The 16,074-nt window shown below is 41.1% G+C and overlaps 1 protein-coding gene across 1 annotated transcript; it reads left to right on the top strand.

Moving 5' to 3' along the window:
* The first annotated feature begins 5,324 nt into the window (after positions 1-5,324).
* On the top strand, positions 5,325-14,620 carry OLFML2B (olfactomedin like 2B). Its single transcript, XM_042461495.1, has 6 exons — positions 5,325-5,761; positions 7,383-7,559; positions 8,180-8,399; positions 9,528-10,145; positions 11,410-11,586; positions 13,667-14,620. The coding sequence occupies exons 1-6, from the start codon at positions 5,672-5,674 to the stop codon at positions 14,266-14,268; spliced, it is 1,884 nt and encodes a 627-aa protein (XP_042317429.1). The 5' UTR covers positions 5,325-5,671; the 3' UTR covers positions 14,269-14,620.
* The last annotated feature ends 1,454 nt before the right edge of the window (positions 14,621-16,074 follow it).

The raw sequence follows: 16,074 nt of genomic DNA, 5'->3' as shown, positions 1-16,074 counted from the left end.
ACAGAGGATAACGATCCAAAGTATTCAGGATAAGTACATTGGGAAGCACAATAAGAGGAAATTTAAAAGGTTCCATATTCCTTTCTTAACAAAGAAAATGGCACACAGTATTTAGACAGTGTTTAGGAATGTTTTGTTGTTGGCTTTTTGCATAATGTTTTTTTTTTGGGAGTTTAAATAATTTTCTCCTATCTTGGGACTTTCCAGATGTGTGCAAATCCCATAATTTGCTTTTTTGCTGGGGAAGGTGGGGGTACTGACTCCAAGAAATCTGGAAAGTGTCAGATTGGGAAAAGGTGGCCTTTGGGCATAGAATCATAGAATCATAGAGTTAGAAGAGACCACAAGGGCCATCCAGTCCAACCCCCTGCCATGCAGGAACTCTCAATCAAAGCATCCCTGACAGATGGCCATCCAGCCTCTGCTTAAAGACCTCCAAGGAAGGAGACTCCACTACACTCCCAGGGAGTGTGTTCCACTGTCGAACAGCCCTTACTGTCAGGAAGTTCCTCCTAATGTTGCGGTGGAATCTCTTTTCCTGGAGCTTGCATCCCTTGTTCTGGGTCCTGTTCTCTGGAGCAGCAGAAAACAAGCTTGCTCCCTCCTCAATATGACATCCCTTCATATATTTAAACAGGGCTATCATATCACCTCTTAACTTTCTCTTCACCAGGCTAAATATCCCCAGCTCCCTAAGGCGTTCCTCATAGGACATGGTTTCCAGACCCTTCACCATTTCAGTCGCCCTCCTTTGGACACGCTCCAGTTTCTCAATGTCCTTGGTATCAAACAACCTGCGTGATTATGATTTGTCACTATTCCTTGAGTGGGGGCTGAAAATCTTCTTCATGGTCACATATCCCTTCCTCCCACCTTGTGGGATATTGCTTGTTGAGCACCTGCTGTGCTACAATGTACTTTTCTAGGTTACTCTAAACTTTTTCCATCCATTTAAACTGTGACAGTACTGCACAGTTTGGAGAACAGAAATCTGCCTTCAGGATATATCTCTCCCATCTTGCTAAGCAGTTCTTCAGGTGATGCTTTTAACTGAGACAGACAATCGTTTTTGCAGCTGAGCCCATTTTGGGGTGACTTTCAGAATAAGAATCCAGGTTCCTAAATAAGCTTTCTTGAAAGGTATTGTACAGGTTACAGGTATTGTAGGAAGAGATTATGCAGTGGAAGAGCGTTCACTTGCTCTAGGACCCATGTATTTGTCTTTTAGAAGTCCACAGTATCAACAAAACTTTTCTCTAGCACCACATCTCAAATGAGTTTAATTTATTCCTTTCAGCGTTCTCCAATGTCAAACTTTCACAGCCATACATAGAAATGGGAAATATAATGGACAATCTTAACTTTAGTATTCAATGATATACCTTTAGACTTCAGCATCTTGTCTCATTCTTTCATAGCTGCCCTTCCAAGTTCTAGTTTTCTTCTGATTTTTTGACTGCAATATCTGTTCTGATTAACAATTGAGTCAAGGTATGGAATTTTTTTCCCATACTGTTGAAACTATTTCAAAATCTGTATTGTCTACTTTAAAGGAAAATTTGAGATACTGCCTCTTTCCATCTTTCAATGCCAAATATGGACTTTTGTTTGAAGGCATTCAACTTTTCACAACCATTTTCCTTGAAGAGAAACACTCAGATCATTCATACAAGTGAAAATGTCAGCTAAATAATCCAAACTTTGGGTGAATTCCTGTGATTCCAATGCCCTAACATTCACACTCTTCCAGAAAAACTTTGATTTCTTGTTGCAGTTCAAAGAAATTGGTTAAAGCTTGTCCTCAAGACAAGACACAAGACTTTTGTGTGGAAAAGCCAAACTGATTGCTCATTTCTCAAATGCACACAAAATAATTTGAGGATGTGATGGTAGGCATGCCCTCTGATTCAGTTGATAATCGTCACACATGTATTAAGGACTTTCTTCAAATTGGAGGAAATATTTTTGATGCCAAAGCATGTCGATTTAAAAAAAAAAGTCTGGAATCTTCTTTTTTATAAAGGCAAAAAAGCTAGATTTATTTTCAGGCTTTGCAGGTGCCCTGTCAGTGTAGATAGAACCAATAGGTTTGATATCTAAATCATGTTTGGCAAAGAAGTCTTTGAGCAGCTGCATCACATCCTTTGCAGTTGTGTTTGTTTTCAGATCTTTACAAAATAGGAAATCTTCCTTCACAGCATCATCACACCTCACTAATGTGGTGACTTGACTACAATTGAAGAAATCTGTTGACTCGTATTGTAATATATTGCAATAATATCTGTGGTTAAGCCAAGATAAATCATTAGGTGGAAATGCTACAGGTACATGGTGCAACTTATTAGGCTATTTTCTTATTCCCTGACATTCCTGATAACTGTGAAGCAGGTTTGTACTGAGCATATATCAGTGCATGATAGGTATGACACACTAGATCAGCCTGTATCACAATTTTACTTCCTCTGCTCAAGTGATAAGACTCATGATGACACAACACATTCAATAAATGCCATAATTCATGTGGAAGTAACTTCTGGACAAGTGAATAACACTGTGTGTTGTTGGTCAATTTCACTGCCAATAAACTCACATTTCACTAGTGTGAATTAATGTGATTTGAATGAATCAATTTTACTACTAGCATGTGGAGAAACACACAAAGGAGTTTACATCTTTCTCCAATTGGGCAACAGAAGACTAGAGTGTGCTTGGGATGAACGTTACCTGCTATCTCTCCCATGCCCCTTATTACATACGAGAAAGTAAGTGGCAACAAGAGAGGCTGGACAAAACAATGATAAGCACAGGACTGGCTGAGTGAATTAAGTCACAGAGGGAGGCCTAGTGCATGTGAAAAGAGGAGACTGGTGAACTGAGAGGCCATGAGACAGGGATGTAGCCAAGGGGGGGGGATCTTGGGGTCTGGACCCCCCCTTCCATTAGAAAAATGAATGGTGTGTGCTGCTGCACCGCCGCACCCAAACCCCATTATAATGCTGGCACTTAGTTTGGAACCCCCCTTCCTAAAATCAAATCCTGGCTACGTCCCTGCATGAGAGGTGAAATACTCAAAGAACTCACAATGAGTTGTGAATTTATGAGTAAAAGAATATATAATGATTGTGTTGAATGTTGTGTTGTAATGATTTTAAAAGTAATACTCTGACAAGTTGACACAATAGATAGCGACAGGAGTCCAGATGGAGGCAGGAGTAAAAAACAGAAAATAATTCTGTTATTCTTTCCTTTTGATTAAATAAACAATGAGACTACTATCTTTGCAACACAGCCACCTAATACCACTTCTCAAACCACACCTTTAGCTAGCTGAGTTATGATTTGTAACTTGTCATTCAAGGACACAAGCCACCCCTTTGTTGCACTCCCTGAAATTCCCTCTTGCACCCTCTGGAGATGTGGGTACCCCAGCTTGGGAAACTCTGGTTTAATTCTTGCTGAAATTCAGATCTTAGCTGCTGGAGTAGATCATTAATATTTCCTTGTACTTGTTGTGTTGATGTTTTGTCTTTCTCTCGATGGCCTCTGTTCCTTTGAGGCCATTGTGTACCATTTCCAAGTTGCCCAACAAGAGCTAGTTATGCTAAACTACTTGGTCTTTTGGCATAAAAATGAAGTTAGACTGTGATCTAATGGCTACAATACACTTCTTTTCATAGCTTTGTAGTATTGTAGGATATTGCTTAGATTAGTAAAAGGAAGGGATGGGTTGCACCTCACAGCAGTTGGCAGGATCATTTTTGCTAAGTCTGATAAATCTTATCAGAAAAGCTTTAAACTGAGTTATGTGGGGGAGGGAAACAAATTAGGGCAGGAGTTCACAGCTTGACTGTTATATGGACAACAAAGAAACTAGCACAATAACCTAACAGTGAGAGAAAAAATGCTTTTAAAAGGAAACAATTAAAAAATAATAATAGGAAGTTCCTGGAGAACAGGAGAAGTCCCAGCAGACTGGAGGAGGACAAATGTTTTCCATATCTTCAAAAAGGGGTTAAAAGAGGACCCCAAAAAATTACTGCTCAATCAGCCTGACATCAATACCAGGAAAGATTCTAGAACAGATCATTAAACAGCCTATAAATACATAAGAAGGCATGCTGTGATCACTAAAAGTCAACATGGATTTCTCAAAAACAAGTCATGCTAGACTTATCTCTTTTTTCTTTGGTACAGTTTACAGTGGTGCCTCGGGTTACGAAATTAATTCGTTCCGCCGCGGCGTTCGTAACCCGATTTTTTTCGTAACCCGAAAAAGCCATAGGCGCTAGCGCTGGAAAGCCGCGTTTCGTGCGAAAAAGCGCCGAAAAGCACCAAAAATTTTTTTCGTAAGCCGGAAAAAAAAAACGTAACCCGGAACAGTTTTTTCCTATGGGATTTTTTCGTATCCCGGAAATTTCGTAAGGCGGTGCTTTCGTATCCCGGGGTACCACTGTATAAGCTTGGTAGATGAAGGAAATGCTGTGGATAGAGTGTATCTTGATTCCTTTAAGGCCTTTGACAAGCCTCATGATATCCTTGCAAAAAAAGTTAATAACATGTGGGATAGACAATATGACTGTTAGGTGGATCTGTAGTTGGCTGCCTGTCCAAGCCCAAAAGGTGCTCACCAATGGCTTCTTTTCATGATTAGTAAGGTACACAGGGTTCTGTCCTGGACCCAGTACTATTTAACATCTTTATCAATAACTTGGATGATAGACTAGAGTATGTTTATCAGTTTTGCAGATTATATCAAATTATTAGGGATAGCTAATATCCTAGAGGGCAGGATCAGAATTCACAGTGACTTTAACCTATTAGAAGAACAACAAAATGAATTTCAATCAGCAGCAATGTAAGGTACTTTATTTGGCTGGCAATAATGAAATGCATGGATATAGGATGGGGGATACCTGGTTTGACAGCAGTGCATGTTAAAGGGATCTGGGAGTCTTAGTAAACCACAAGCTGAAGTCAGCAGTATAATGTGGCAGCTAAAAATTCAGTGCAATTCTAGGCTACATCAATAGGAATCTAGATCAAGGAAATTAATAGCACCACTTTATCTACAGTACTTTGTTCAGACCCATCTGGAATAATGCCCATGTCTGGGCAACATGATTCAAAAGGGATGTGGAAATGTTGGAGCATGTGCAGAGGAGGGGGACTAGAATTGTGAAAAGTCTGGAAACCATGCCCTGTGAGGAATGCCTCAGGGAGCTGGATATTTTTAGCCTGGAGAAGAGAAGGTTAAGAGATGACATGATAGCCATGTTTAAATATTTGGAAGGATGTCATATTTAAGAAGTAGATAGTTTGTTTTCTGCTGCTCCAAAGACTAAAGTTATAGGAAACGGGATTCCACCTAAACATTAGAAAGAACTTCCCAGTGGTAAGACAGTGTTTTGGGGATTGGACTGAATGGCACTTGTGGCCTCTTCAATTTCATGATTCTAGTAAATAAGTCCAGGGTGGTACCAAAGGAATACATGATGCAATCATTTTAGGCTGCTGCTAGTCTTCACAACAATCATGCAAGGGAGTTTCTTGACCAGTCAGCCTCATAGCTGAGCTGTTTTCTGGGTTTATTTAAAGAGTATTCAGACTGTAAATGTCATGCAAGTAAATACATAGTTTCATCACTGTTTTTTAGCTGGCAGCAGTCATTGACATGCTGGAAGGCGCTTTCTATGGCTTGGACTTGCTCAAACTTCATGCTGTGACAACAAAATTGGTCGGTCGAGTAGAAAAATTGGAAGAGGTAAGATGGATCACAATCATTCTCAGGGTTATGTCCCTGTCCCCCCCACTACTGAATGCAGCAATTAACTAACCCCCCTTTCCATACGAGGAGAAACAGCACCTGCTATCTGAGGTTTGCCATTGCTTTCCTCTGAAGCAGAGAGAGATGACTTTCCCTAGGTCAACCAGTGGGTTTCTGTGGTGGGTGTAGATTTAAATCCTGGGCTCCTAGAGTTCTAGTCCAGTACTCAAACTATGCTGGCTCTCAGTTATGGTGAGATATTCCACTACCATGCTTTTGTCCTATGCAATCATGGGACTTGCAGGGAGAGGTATTATTCCCAGGCTGAGCACTTTAATGCCTCGCCAAACTATAAACCCCAGGATTCCGGAGGATAGAAACCAGCAATTAGAGTGGAATATTAGCATTATAGGTGAAGTTTGGGGAAAATGTATTTCCTTTACATACCAGACTAACAGCTATGAGGCAAGGGGATAATCGTTAGGTCTGGGGCATGAAAAATTAATAAAGATGTCAAGCACTTCTAATTCCCCCAGTTTTCAATTGCAGAATTAAAACGTGATTGACTATCCCTTCAAGATGGAATTTAAAAACTTATTTGGCACATTCCTTACAGCTGATGCAATTTCAGTAAGCACAATCTTCCACCTTTATTTGTTTTTTGGCCAACTTTTAGTGCTTTTAGCTAAAATATCAAGAAAGGATGCAGCAATTGAATTGCTGCCTATTATATTATGGTTAATGGCCTGGTTAGCAGCTTTGTTATGGGAAATAATTGTTTTAGCATCCCATAAAAACAGTACAGTTCTCTATATCCATGGATTCAAGCATCCATGACTTGAAAATATTTTTAAAATATATACATTTCAAAAAGCAAACATTGATTTTGGCATTTTATATAAGGGACGCCAGTGTACTATTCCATTGTATTTTGAGAGATCTTTAAACAGAGGCTGGATTGTCATCTGTTGGGTATGCTTTGAATGAGAGTTCCTGCATGGCAGGGGGTTGGACTTGATGGCCCTTGGGGTCTCTTCTAACTCTAGGATTCTATGATTCTAACGGGACTTGAGCACTCATGGATTTTGATGTCTACAGGAGGTCTTGGAACAAAACCCCAGTGGATACCAAGGGCCCACTATATTGGTCCTTTGTAATTTCTAATGGGGAATCTAAGAGTAAATTGTATTCAACCGTGGAAAATCAAATGGTTTGTGAAATAATTATAGCTCCTGTCATTCTGTACATTCTCTTTCAAAATTCAATTTTCCTTACTGTAGTTGGATGTGTGCTAGTTTAGGGTCAGTTCTTGATCGCAGAAGAGCCCTACAGTTTCTGTAAACAGTTGTGAGCCCCTAACTGTCCCCATAAACTTCCCTGCCTATAGCAGTGAGAAGCGGAAGAACTGTTTGGCCCAGACTGGCCTATGAGCCACAAAAAGTACTTAGCTGAGTACTCAGAGCTCTGTTTGTCTGGAGTGGGGGGAAAGCAGGCTGTCTGCAATTATTGGTTCTCATCTTTTTTTCTTCCTATAAAAAGTGGGCTAAATTGTAACACTGAATATTTTCATCATGCATCAATCAACGGGATCTTCTCCCTTTCTCTCTGCCCTTTCCAGGAAGTGTCTAGTAATCTCACTAAGGATAATAAAAAGAAGAGGCAAAATGCAGAGGAAAGTTTGCAAGAGATGGATGTTAAAGACAAGATGAATTCTTCCACCAGCATCTCTAACAACCTTGCTGACATCCAGAGTTCACTGCAGAGAGATGCTGCTGCAGCCTACACCCTCCCTGAGGTGAGGTCTTGCCCTCAATCCCTATGCTCCCCACAGCCCAGAGGGCTAGAAATTCTGGAGCCCCACTCCCACCATCAATCAAAATTCAGAAGAAAACAATCTGGGTTACTGACAATATTAGATACAGTTTGCTACCAGATTTTAAATCTAGAGCTGGTAAACTTCTGAAACACTCATTAAAATACTATCTGATTTTACTTGTTCTACAATCAGTGTTTAATGCAGATAATTTCACTCTGCATTACCCTTCAGTTTGAGAGTGGTACTAGATGCTTTCATGGCAAATGTGTGGTCTCAGCCCAGTGCATGCTTGGTGCATTCACAAGGGATGATCATTGTGGGAGAGAAGGAGACAGTTAACCTCCCCATAGATCACCCTAGCAAATGGCTTCCCTACAGAGTCTGTATTGTTGTGAGCTAGGTTCATGATCAGTTCTGAGAGCCTTACAGTCAAAATATGTCCGTAGCTTGCTTTTGGGTTTCCTTGATATATCTCACTGGCTACTGCTGAAAACAGGATTCTGAATTGAAAGTAACTGGTCCAAGAGGACTGATAGTCCAGGAGGTTCCAAGGAGACCCCTGGCTACAATTTAACATGTGTTTTTTAAATCTCTTCAAGGAAAAATATGAAGAAGTTTTCCTACATGATGAATTGGCTTCACGGCAGATAATCTCAGCTGAGTCCTTGCACTACACCACCCCAGATCAAATGAATATAAAGTCCACTTTTTCAAAGAAAGTCGATGTGAAGAGTCAAACTTCATCCCACCCAACCATCATCCGAGGAGTCACTTACTATAAGGCCAGAGATGCTGAGACAGAAAATGAACTTGAGGAACGTAAGTTGTGATTTCAGCCCTGCAAAGATTACATTTCTTCAGATGCTGTGTTCTTTATAACATACTGCCAAGCAGCATTGTCCAAGTGTCATCAAGTCTGATCTGTTTATATCACTAAGGATAGGTTTAAAAAACAAACACCTGTAGCACTTGAAATTTTACTCTTTACTGAGGCAGATGATTTCAGATCTAGTGGCAAACTGGGGAGAGAGTAGGTAAAAAAGACCCAAGGAATGGGTCTGCAAACTGGTTTGAAATTATGGGAAATCCCATAATCATTTAAAATCGAAAATCTGGAACCCAGAAGCAGTTGCAGTTGTGCTGATTACAAGTTGCAGGTGGTACTTGTTTGCCTTCCTTTGCAAGGTATGATCCCTCTTGCCAAGCATGTCACCTGCTCCTTTCTTGCTCTCTTTTGCTGGCCTGATTGCATGAGGACTAGAAAGGTAGGGATTACTTTTTTCATACAATCATAGAGTCATAGAGTTGGAAGAGACCACAAGGGCCATCCAGTCCAATCCCCTGCCATGCAGGAACTCACAATAAAAGCACCCCCAATAGATGGCCATTCAGAAGTGCATGCCATTCTTGAACTGCTCTTACTGTCAGGGAGTTGGATTAAACAGCCACTGGATTTTTCTCTCAATCCAAACTGTAATCTAAACTGTAATTTTTAAAATACATTTCAGAATTCATGTCACGTAAACACACACATACACAACAGTCCTGATGAAGGCCTTTGCCTGAGTATCCTGGATGTAAGATTTTGCAAACAAAGGAGTGCTGTGCTCTAATACCCCACCTCTATTCCCGTACTGCTGTTGCATATGTGTAGTTCAGTATTCACAATTTAAGGAACTGGATTGCCAGTTTTTACACTTCTAAACTGTTAAACCATGCCTAAGGTGTTTTGAGGGTATAGCCAGGAAGATGATGAAGCAGTGGGTTGGGAGTGCATATGAGGATGGGATGCAAAAGCAGCCAGAATATTTTGGTTTGCATTTCAGATGGGCCATGCTGAGAGAATGCAAAGAAAAATGACATACGGATGTTGAAGGGTACAAAGTTAAATGCACTCCCTATACTATGTATGTTAACCCCTCTCTTATTATGTTTCTTTCCTAACAGAAGATGAGCCTTTCAGTGGTGAAACAATTGACTTGCTGATTGAGGACCAGCTTTTGCAACACAACTACTTGTCAGATAGTCCCGAAAAGAAGCAGCCACCTGCGGAAGACCCCCTTAAACACCAGCGCCATGAGCTCACGAAGGGACAAGTTGCAAGCATCACACCATTTGGAAAAGATGCCCCTACAACTACTACCCCAGCAGCAGAGCCACCACTGTCCTCTGCCACCATGACTCCCTCTGCTGAGCCAACACTAGCATCTACCTCATCAGTCTCCCTTACTGCCACCGGAAGCTTTTCAATATCAGTGGAGACCACAACAGCCACTGAAACCTCCTCAGTAATTGGGCCAAAGGGTGGGGATGCCACAGAGACAGTGAAAACAGTGACTCAAGCTTTCACACAGGGTCACACAGTGACAACATCCCAAAACACACCTACCACAAGGACCCCATTTGCCAGAGCAGCCACAACAAATTTCCAAAAAGTGGGAACAGCTGAGCCTAGCACAGGGGCTACCATGGCTAAAACTGTGACCTCTCCTACCCCTGCCTACCCCAGCCTCACAGCCACACCCAAGCAGGGCCTGGATGAGGAGGATATAAGAAACAGCATTGGTGAGATAATTTCCTCCTTCCTTTCTTCCTTTTTGTTTATATTTTTCAACCATGCCATGTGACAGCAACATTATTAGGATGGGGAGAGAAGTCTCTTGGTTCCAACTTCTATAAGTATTTGTTGTTTGCCTTCAAGTGATTTCCAACTTACAGCCACCCTAAGGCAAACCTATCACAGGGTTTTCTTGGATAGATTTGTTCAGAGGAATTTTTCTCTTGCCTTCCTCTGAAGCTGAGAGAGAGTGACTTGCTGATGGTCACCCAGTCCATTAAAACTGTGGTCTCCAGAGTTGCAGTTAAACTATGCCATGTTGCCTCTGCCACTATGCCACATAGGCGCTGATATCTATAGTCCAACATTGCCATATTGACAGCTTATCTGGTGTGATTGCATCTCAGTATAAAATGATTGTAGTTTAAAGATGGCCAATGAAAATCCAAGTGCCACCTTACTCAAGAGACTTGTCAGCTTGAAAAGGAAATGGTAGGATCGTCCCAAAATTGGGTAAATGGCTTCTGCATATTTAGGGAACTCCCTAGAGATGTGAAAATGTAATTCTTTGTAGAAACAATATTTTTAAATAACCCAGCAAATAACCCAGATTTGTTAAACAGTTTGTGTTCAACAAATTATTCAGATTATCTAAACCATGGAATACTGTGTGTAGGGGGAAATGGAGTGGAAGAAGGGATTGCCCTGCTCAATTAAAGATATCTAGGGTGGGCAATGTTGATGTGTCCAGGGATGGATATCCTTTTCTGGTTTTGTAAAACAGCAGCAAAAACAAAACACGGTCATTTTTCAGTGTTAAACAAGATGAATCACCACTCCTGGAAGCTTCAAAGAGAAGCAGTTCACTCCCTTTTTAAATCCTCTCCCATCATCCCTGAGCCAGGGAGGTATAGTAGTTTGAGTGTTGGACTATGACTCTGGAAACCTGGATTGTGATGTTGGGCAAGTCACATTCTCTCAGCCTCAGAAGAAGGCAAAAGCAAACCCCTCTGAAGAAATTTTGCCAAGAAAATCCCATTACAGGTCTGCCTTAGGGCTGCTATAAGCCAGAAACAACTTGAAGACATACAAGAACATACTTTCTTAGTAATTTGGCAGCAACAAGTCATCTCAGCTTTAGCCATGGGGGAAATGAACTGGATATCTTTACAGGGTACAGTATGTGTAAAGATTGCTAAGCTTTCTTTTTCTTTCTTTTCTTTTCTTTTCTTTTTGGATAGCACATTTTTTGCCGTTCTGCTCTCTTAACAGGCCAGTGCAAGGACACTTTGTCTACAATCTCAGGGCCAGTGATCCAGAACACCTATGGACGGAATGAAGGTGCTTGGATGAAGGATCCAGTTGCCAAGGATGAGCGGATCTATGTCACCAACTATTATTATGGCAACACCTTGGTGGAGTTTCGGAATCTGGATAACTTCAAACAAGGTCTGCCCCATGCCACAGGGTCGGGTGCCTCAGTGTCTGCCAGTGGGGGAGGATCTGTGAGGTGGTGGCGGTGATTCTGGGAAGATTGGAGACAGAGTGTGTTTGGGGATAGGAGGACCAAGAACTTTACAACTTGCTATTAAGACAGGCGGAGGATCCAAACCTGTGAAATGGAGATGAGAGGATTTTAAAGGGGTTTAGAATGGTCCATGTGCGTGACAGTCAGGCAACGCTTTTCAAAGGGCTTTTTGCAGCTTCAGTACTTGATAGTTGTCAAAAATCTCAAATTTTGAATGCAAAATCTGAATGTGCAATTTCATTTCATTTTGAGTGCCTCAGTTGTATTGCCAATAGTTCTGATTTTGGCAGGGATCAGATATGAAACTTAATAAGATTAATAGTAAATGTCATTATTTGTTATCAGTCATATACCTTTACTATCTTTTAGTAAGACACTACCAAGTGTCAAATATTAGACTCAAATACAAATGTCAGACATTTTATGATTTTACAAATATTGGGATATTCAAAGACTAGTAGTTAGTGAATACTCAAAGTAGAATTATAGAATCATAGAATCGGAGAGTTGGAAGAGACCACACGGGCATTCCAGTCCAACCCCCTGCCATGCAGGAATCTCAGTCAAAGCTACCCGACAGATGCCATCCCGCCTCTCTTAAACCTCCAAAGAAGGAGACTCCACCACCACTCCAGGTAGTTGTTCCACTGTTGAAACAGCCCTCTGTCAGAGGTTCTCTCTAATGTTGGGTGTGAATCTCTTTTCCTGCAGATTGCATCCATTGCTCGGGTCCTGTTCTCTGGAGCGCAGAAAACAAGCTTGCTCCTTCCTCAGTTGACACCCCTTCAATATTTAAACAGGCCTATCATATCTACCTCTTAACCTCTTTTCTCCAGGCTAAACATCCCCAGATCCCTAAGACTTTCTAGGACATGGTTTCCAGACCCTTCACCATTTTAGACACCCTCTTTTGGACATGCTCCAGTTTCTCAATGTCCTTTTTGAATTGTGGTGCCCAGAACTGGACACAATATTCCAGGTGGGGCCTGACCAAAGCAGAATAGAGTGGTACTATTATTTCTCTTGATCTAGACAATATACTTTTATTGATGCAGCCTAAAATTGCATTGGCCTTTTTAGCTGCCACATCACACTGTTGACTCATGTTCAACTTGTGGTATACATGGACTCCTAGATCCCTTTCACATGTAGTTTCATTCATCCAGATGTCCCCCGTCCTATATCTCTGCATTTCAGTTTTCCTCCCTAAGTGCAGTACCTTACATTTCACCGTGTTGAATTTCATTTTGTTAGCTTTGGCCCAGCTTTCTAGTCTATTCAGGTCATTTTGAATTTTGATCCTGTCCTCTGGGATATTAGCTATTCCTCCTAATTTGGTGTCAGTAAAAGTTTTGTGGTGAATTTGGAAAGTAAAATTATTTCAAGTTTATTTATAGTGTGCCAAATTAGGGGAAAGGCTGTAATACAACCTGGATTGGCTGGTCCCATGGGATTTCCAAATAGTACCATGTCAAGACTTTGTGTGAAACTTCAGAGAGGTTCTTGTCATTAGTATAGACCTGTGGTCTATATATCCCCAGAAGGCTGTGGTATCTCACAGGTGGGTCTGCAAAAGCTTGACAATTGCTCAGATCATCTCCTCCCAGAAGGCCACATGTCAGGAGCCAAGGCAAATGTTGGCTGCCTGGCTTGGGCCTCCACATTGCCATTCAATCTGCTCTAGCCACAAACTGGCTGGAAGAAGCAGGAGAGAAGTCTTCCTCTCCCTCCAGCACCTCTGAGGGAAGGTTTAATGGATGGTGTAAATTGTTAATAGTTAAGTGTTCCGGTAGTGGAGGATTTATTTATTTAGGTTTTAAATCTTAAGTGGGGGAGGGGGATCCGTGGCAACAAAATATATTTCAAGGGGATCCCTGGTAAAAAAAAGGGTTAAGAATCATTGGTATAGGCAATTCTTATCTAGATGGACCAATTATCCAAACAGAAAGGCAAATAGGCTCATGTATGCCCTAATTTGATTATATTGTTTCTGTTTCACAGGGCGATGGAGTAACTCATATAAGTTGCCCTATAGTTGGATGGGGACCGGCCATGCAGTCTTTAATGGCTCTCTGTACTACAATCGAGCCTTCACCCGCAACCTCATCAAATATGACCTAAAGCAACGCTATGTGGCTGCCTGGGCCATGTTGCATGACGTAGCATATGAAGAGGAGACACCTTGGCGGTGGCGTGGCCATTCTGATGTGGACTTTGCTGTGGATGAGAATGGCCTGTGGATCATTTACCCAGCCATTAATTATGAAGAGTTCAGCCAGGAGGTGATAGTCCTCAGCAAACTCAATGCCAATGATCTGACAACTCGTAAAGAGACCACCTGGAGGACAGGTCTGCGCAAAAACTTTTACGGCAACTCTTTCGTCATCTGTGGTGTTCTCTATGCTGTTGACAGCTACAATAAGAGGAATGCCAATATCTCTTATGCGTTTGACACGCATACCAACACCCAGATTGTCCCCCACCTACTATTTGAAAATGAATATTCCTATACCACTCAAATAGATTATAATCCCAAAGATCGGCTCCTTTATGCCTGGGACAATGGCCACCAGGTTACCTACAATGTCATCTTTGCTTACTGAGGACAGACAATGGTAATTTTAATGAACCACTAGCACCTTTTTTATAAATATTTTAATTGTAAAAATCAGAGTAAATGTGGTTGTTATTCTTTACCTTTAAAAATGGATTGTAGATCAATCCATCTACTAAAGTCAACCCTTTTATTTTGGGCATAACTTGCTTTTGTTTTTTATACTGAATATCCTGCCTTTCATGAGACAATGGAAAATATTTCTTCATTAGCAGCTGCCAAGAGCAGACTCCGAAATGAATAAAACGATCCCTTTGCCTTGTTGTTTTTATATAAGACTTAGTTTTGGATGAAATAATCCTCCAAAGTTACAATCTTTGTAATAAAACATCCATGTTAAAACTCAGCAAAACTAAAGTCTTTCTTGCATTTCCTTCTGCTTTTGTTTGTTATTATTGTCTCTAGTTACATTTCCTAATTCAGGTAGTAGAGCAGATCACCTCTTTTCATGTGTCTACTCTAAGAATAATTATGCCTGGATGAAACTGGAACAGAAATATCAAGGTTACACTTTATGGACTGCCAAAATAACTGCAATAGGTGATTAATTCTCTGTTATGGAGCCTAAACCATTTAGGCAAACGTCAGGATATTGCTTTCAGAGGAACAAATAAGTTTGCACAAAATTTTCTCTCAAATAAATGGAATTTCAGTGATTAGCTTTAGCTGGATTATACAAATCTCCGTATGTTGTGCTTTCTATGAGTAACACCTCTTTTTCTCACAACAAACAAAATTTGGTTTCTATCTTGCAAACATGATTGGTATTTCCTCCAGAAAAATGGGTCTGTTGTTTGTTATCTTTATCCCTTCAAAGTAATTAATAGTTCCTTTGGAACAATTTGGACATGATCTATCCAATATTATATGCTTTGAAGCTTCTCGGGTTCATGCCCAGTGGTACAATTACTTGTTGTTAGTACAGATGTTAACGTGCAACCTTATTGTAAGCATGATTACTTAAAAGTAATCAAATTCACTTCCAAGTAAACATTTTAGGACTCCAAGCTCATCATGAATTAAATTAACATTTAGCCACTCAATGTGAGGGTGCTTCAAACCCCACAACTGCTTGCTGTTGTTAACTGCTGTCAAGTTGAATTCAATTTAGGGGTGAGTGAGAGATTTCTACTCACTTTATTCAGGTCTTCCGGATTCAAGGCCATGGCTTCCGTGATGTGGCCTTCCTCTTTTTTTACTGCCTTTGGCCTTACCAAACATTGATATGGCCAAGGTATGAGAGTCTCAGACTAAATATCCCCAGCTCTCTAAGGAGTTCCTCGTAGGGCATGGTTTCAAGACCCTTCACCATTTTAGTTGCCCTCCTTTGGACACACTCCAGTTTCACAATTCAAAAAGGATGTTTTGAAACTGGAGCATGTCCAAATGTGGGCAACTAAAATGGTGCAGGGTCTTGAAACCATGCTCTATGAGGAACACCTTAGAGAGCTGGGGATGTTTAGTTTGGAGAAGAGAAGGTTAAGAGGTGATATGATAGCCCTGTTTAAATACTTGAAGAGCTGTCATATTGAGGAGCAAGCTTGTTTTCTGCTGCTCCAGAGAACAGGACCCGGAACAATGGATGCAAACTGCAGGAAAAGATATTCCACCTCAACATTAGAAGGAACTTCCTGCCAGTAAGGGCTCTTTGACAGTGGAACACACTCCCTTTGAGAGGGGTGGAGTCTCCTTCCTTAGAGATCTTTAAACGGAGGCTGGATGGCCATCTATCAGGGATGCTTTGACTGAGAGTTCCTGCATGGCAGGGGGTTGGACTGGATGGCCCTCGTGGTCT

Source organism: Sceloporus undulatus, chromosome 4, assembly GCF_019175285.1.
Source record: "Sceloporus undulatus isolate JIND9_A2432 ecotype Alabama chromosome 4, SceUnd_v1.1, whole genome shotgun sequence".
In the NCBI taxonomy this organism is placed as follows: domain Eukaryota; kingdom Metazoa; phylum Chordata; class Lepidosauria; order Squamata; family Phrynosomatidae; genus Sceloporus; species Sceloporus undulatus.
The sequence above is the reverse complement of the archived record's forward strand: the minus strand, read 5'-3'. Positions and strand labels throughout refer to the sequence as shown.